Source organism: Oryzias melastigma, linkage group LG24, assembly GCF_002922805.2.
Source record: "Oryzias melastigma strain HK-1 linkage group LG24, ASM292280v2, whole genome shotgun sequence".
NCBI classification, from domain to species: Eukaryota; Metazoa; Chordata; class Actinopteri; order Beloniformes; family Adrianichthyidae; genus Oryzias; species Oryzias melastigma.
In genome coordinates this window covers 21,211,030-21,214,598 of record NC_050535.1, presented here as the reverse complement: position 1 = coordinate 21,214,598, position 3,569 = coordinate 21,211,030, and the positions used below count along the sequence as shown (strand labels likewise).

Genomic DNA, 3,569 nt, shown 5'->3' with positions numbered 1-3,569 from the left:
TTTAAATAAGATTTCCTCTGGATCAAGAAAAAGATCTGAGATCACCCCGTTACCATGGAAACCTGCACACCTGAATAGATAGAGGGTTGGCGTGTGGGAGGGGCTGAACACGGAGGAGATCTGAAGAAACCGAGCGCTCTGATTGGTTCGTTTCTTCGTCTTAAAGCATTTATAAAAGAACATTGGTGTGAGGTGGGCGAGGTCAAAGTGCAGCGTGGGTCAATCAGGTTTCTGCTGACTGAAACTCTGAGTTCTACTGATCGGTACCGGCACCAGAACCACAAGCACGCAGCAGCTGGAAGATCTATGATAAAAAACAAAAACAAAAAAAGCTTTTTCCGCTACGATGAGAGCGCCAACCGCTGAGGCCAAGTCCCTCTATCAAAATGCATAGTCCCGCCTTTTGCCACAGAAGCTCCACCCCCAGTGCCAGCGTCAGGGAGGAGAACCTTTCTGTGGCAACGGAAACTCTTCAAGTTTGCACAGAACTTTTTTTTTCCCAAAGAGTGAAATGTGAAACTGAAGAATCCGGTCGTTTGGCAAAAACGCTTCAGTCGATCCTCAAACACTGCAACACCAAAGACAGACACCAGGGGGAGCCGGCGCGCTCTCAGGAACACACCAAACTCAGCGGAGTGAAGAAGAAACGCCTGTTTGGGTCCAGTTCAGGAAAATGGGATGAAAGAAGCTGGAAGACGTTTTCGAGGAGCGAGTTTGGGATCTAAGTGGGGGGTTTGGGGGTGGAGGGGTTTGTGAAGGTCAGGCACTTGACCGGAGTTTTGGTGTGGACACACACACACACACACTGATGCGCACACACAGACACACAAGCATTTGTTTCCTCCTTCAGAGTCCGGACCGCCTCTCTTCAGAGAAAACTGGAAAGTGCCAAGTCAACCCGCCCCCCCTTTCCCACGCCCGTCATCCACGTCTGATTGGAGGAGAGCCGCGTGCCCGCACAGGGGGGGTTAGAGGTGTGAGAAGGGCCTGAGCTGCTCCAGCTGCACCTCCAAGGAAATCCTCTCCTCCAGCAGGTCCTGCAGAGCCACAGAGCCGTCAGGAGATGTCCACTCTGGGAACGCCGGAGAGGGCGGAGCTTCTTACCTTCAGCTGCTGCTGCAGCTCGCTGTTGAGCCGCGCCAGAACCGTATTGGTCTCCTTGTTCCTCCGGATGGACGCCTGGATTGACTTCTTGTCCTTTCCGGCCGACCTGAAAATCAAAAAAACATTTTAACTGAAACGTCAATGAAAAACTGTGACATCAGCAGGCCCCGCCCCCACCTGGGAATGGACGGCTGCGTGGCGAGGGCAGCCGGCAGGATGTTGGCCTTCTGCGGCCCAGGCTGCTCGTCTTCAGGTCGGAGCTCATCCTCCGACTTCAACCTCCTACGGACCGGCTTTGGGGGCGGAGCTAGTGGGCCGGAGGAGCCCTTAGCCTGATGGGAAAAAAAACAAACATTTAGAGGGTTTTTGGAGCGGCGGAAACAGGAGTTGAGGTTTCAGTGACGCACAGAGTTTACCGCCGCACTGCTCCTGTCATCAGCAGGACCGTCGCTCTTCACAGTTCTTAAAGGCGCAGCGCCCTCTGCTGTCTTCTCCGCCTGAGGACACAAACATGGAGGTAAAAATAAAAGACTCCCGCCGATCATCTTCATCTATTTTCAAAGCGTTCCCAGAGATCTTTTAATCAAGATGATGTTGTTTTGAGCAATAATAAAGAGACTTGTGTCGCTCAGACAGTTTCTGCAGAGCAGCAGGAGTTCATTAGAAATACACCTCTGAACTGTGGGCAGGACCGTTGGAACAGAAATTGTGTATCCACATTTAATGATTAGAGATAATAGAGGACATTTCTGTAGGCAAAGTGATTGAGGAAAGTACTTGTGGAATTATGTTTCTTTTGCTTCATCTTATGGACAAAATACAAGCAGTGAACTTTCCAATCATTTCTGATAGTGGAAGGACCTTATCTCTTACTTAAAACCTATAAAAAAAATGTTAACTAGATAAGACCGGATTAAAATATAATTTATCTCTAAGAAAGTAAAATACTAATTAAAATAATAAAACTAGAAAAGTTGTGTTACCTACGATAATGCTAGTGTGAATGCTTTTTTCTGAATTTGGTCACTGATTACGCTGAAGCTTTTCGCTGAAGAAATTTATTGCAATTGCTGAAGAGATTTGAGGAAAATACTAAAGCTTATTGCATAATTCACAAATTCACTAAAGGACTTAAAGTTGCAAAAAAATTCAATAAATGCATCAAAAGTATTAAAGTATAACTCAGAATTAGTCCAACAACCTCAGTAAATGCCAAATTAGCCAAAGAAGCTAACATGTTACTAAATTTTAATTTAACTCAAAAATAGCCCAAAAACTTCTGTAGATGCAAAATTAGCCAAAAAGGCTAGCTCATTGCTAAAATACTGGATTAACAAACAATTAGCTCAAAAAACCTCAGCAGACACCAAATTACTCAAAAACGCTAGCATGTTGCTGAAATACTAGCTTAACTATAATTAGCCCAAAAAACCTAAGTAGATGCTAAATTAGCCGAACACCTTAGCATGGTGCTAAATATTAGCCAAACTCAAAATTAGCTTTAAAAACCTCAGTAACACTGATGTCCTTAACATTCTGAACGATGATAACCATAATGCAGAGGTTTTAAAGTGCACAAAAAAATTAAGGAATTTCGTGGGAGGGAGGGGGTAAAAAAAAAAAAAAAATGGAAAAATTGTGTAAAATCACAAAAAATTGCATTAAATTTAAAAATTTCTGTGAAATTTAACAAAACCAAAATTACAATCATGAATTTCCTGAACATGCTGAAGTAATTAATTGCAGAAATTTTCACAAAAATTCCCATTCATTTAAAAAAAATCAAAAATCAAAAATCGCATACATTGCGTAAAATCATTAAAACTGTAAAGTTTACGAATACCAAAAACAAAAACGATAATGTCCTTAATGAGCTGAATGTTATGATACTAAGATTGCAGAAATTGCTGAAAGTGTAATTGAGTTTTTACGGTCCAAAAAACATACGGAAGAAAAGTAAATATTAAGAAAGAGAAACAGAATCTCAATCACTGTGATCACAGAATCCCAAACATACGGAAAGAGGAAATCGTCTGTTGAAACGGTCTGCAGGTGGCGCTCACCTGTGCTTCCTCGCTGTGCTTGTCCACCTCTGGCAGGCTGGACGGTTGCTCTGAAGCGGCGAAGGCCTGAAACTGGCTGAAGTCTGCGAAGTTGGGCTGCTGTGGGATCTGCTGGGGGGAGGTGGTGGAGAGCACCGCTCCCCTCGTCGGGCCGGCCTCAGTCTCCACCCGAAGCCCTGAGAGAGGCACCGACGTCTGCGGGGGGAGGGGCGGCAGGAGACGAGTGAAGTAACAGACAAACTTTCAAATTCAAAGTCTTGAGTTTCCTGTCACCTGTGTGGGGAGGGGTCGAGGAGGCACTGCGGGGGGGAAAGCTATCGCCGAGGGCTGCGCCGCTCCCGCAGCAGAGGAGGCGGCGAAAGTGCGATTCATGTCCAGAGACGAAGAGCGGGAGTGAGAGGG

At 45.3% G+C, this 3,569-nt stretch overlaps 1 protein-coding gene across 1 annotated transcript in view; it reads right to left on the bottom strand.

The window, feature by feature from the left end:
* The window catches only part of reps1 (RALBP1 associated Eps domain containing 1), a gene marked incomplete in the record, with an annotated part of 25,364 nt that overhangs the window by 184 nt on the left and 21,611 nt on the right, over positions 1-3,569 (bottom strand). Inside the window, 6 exon segments of the mRNA XM_024290750.2 lie at positions 1-1,037; positions 1,105-1,210; positions 1,282-1,436; positions 1,512-1,601; positions 3,168-3,362; positions 3,441-3,569. Coding sequence (XP_024146518.1) covers positions 969-1,037; positions 1,105-1,210; positions 1,282-1,436; positions 1,512-1,601; positions 3,168-3,362; positions 3,441-3,569 — 744 coding nt within the window.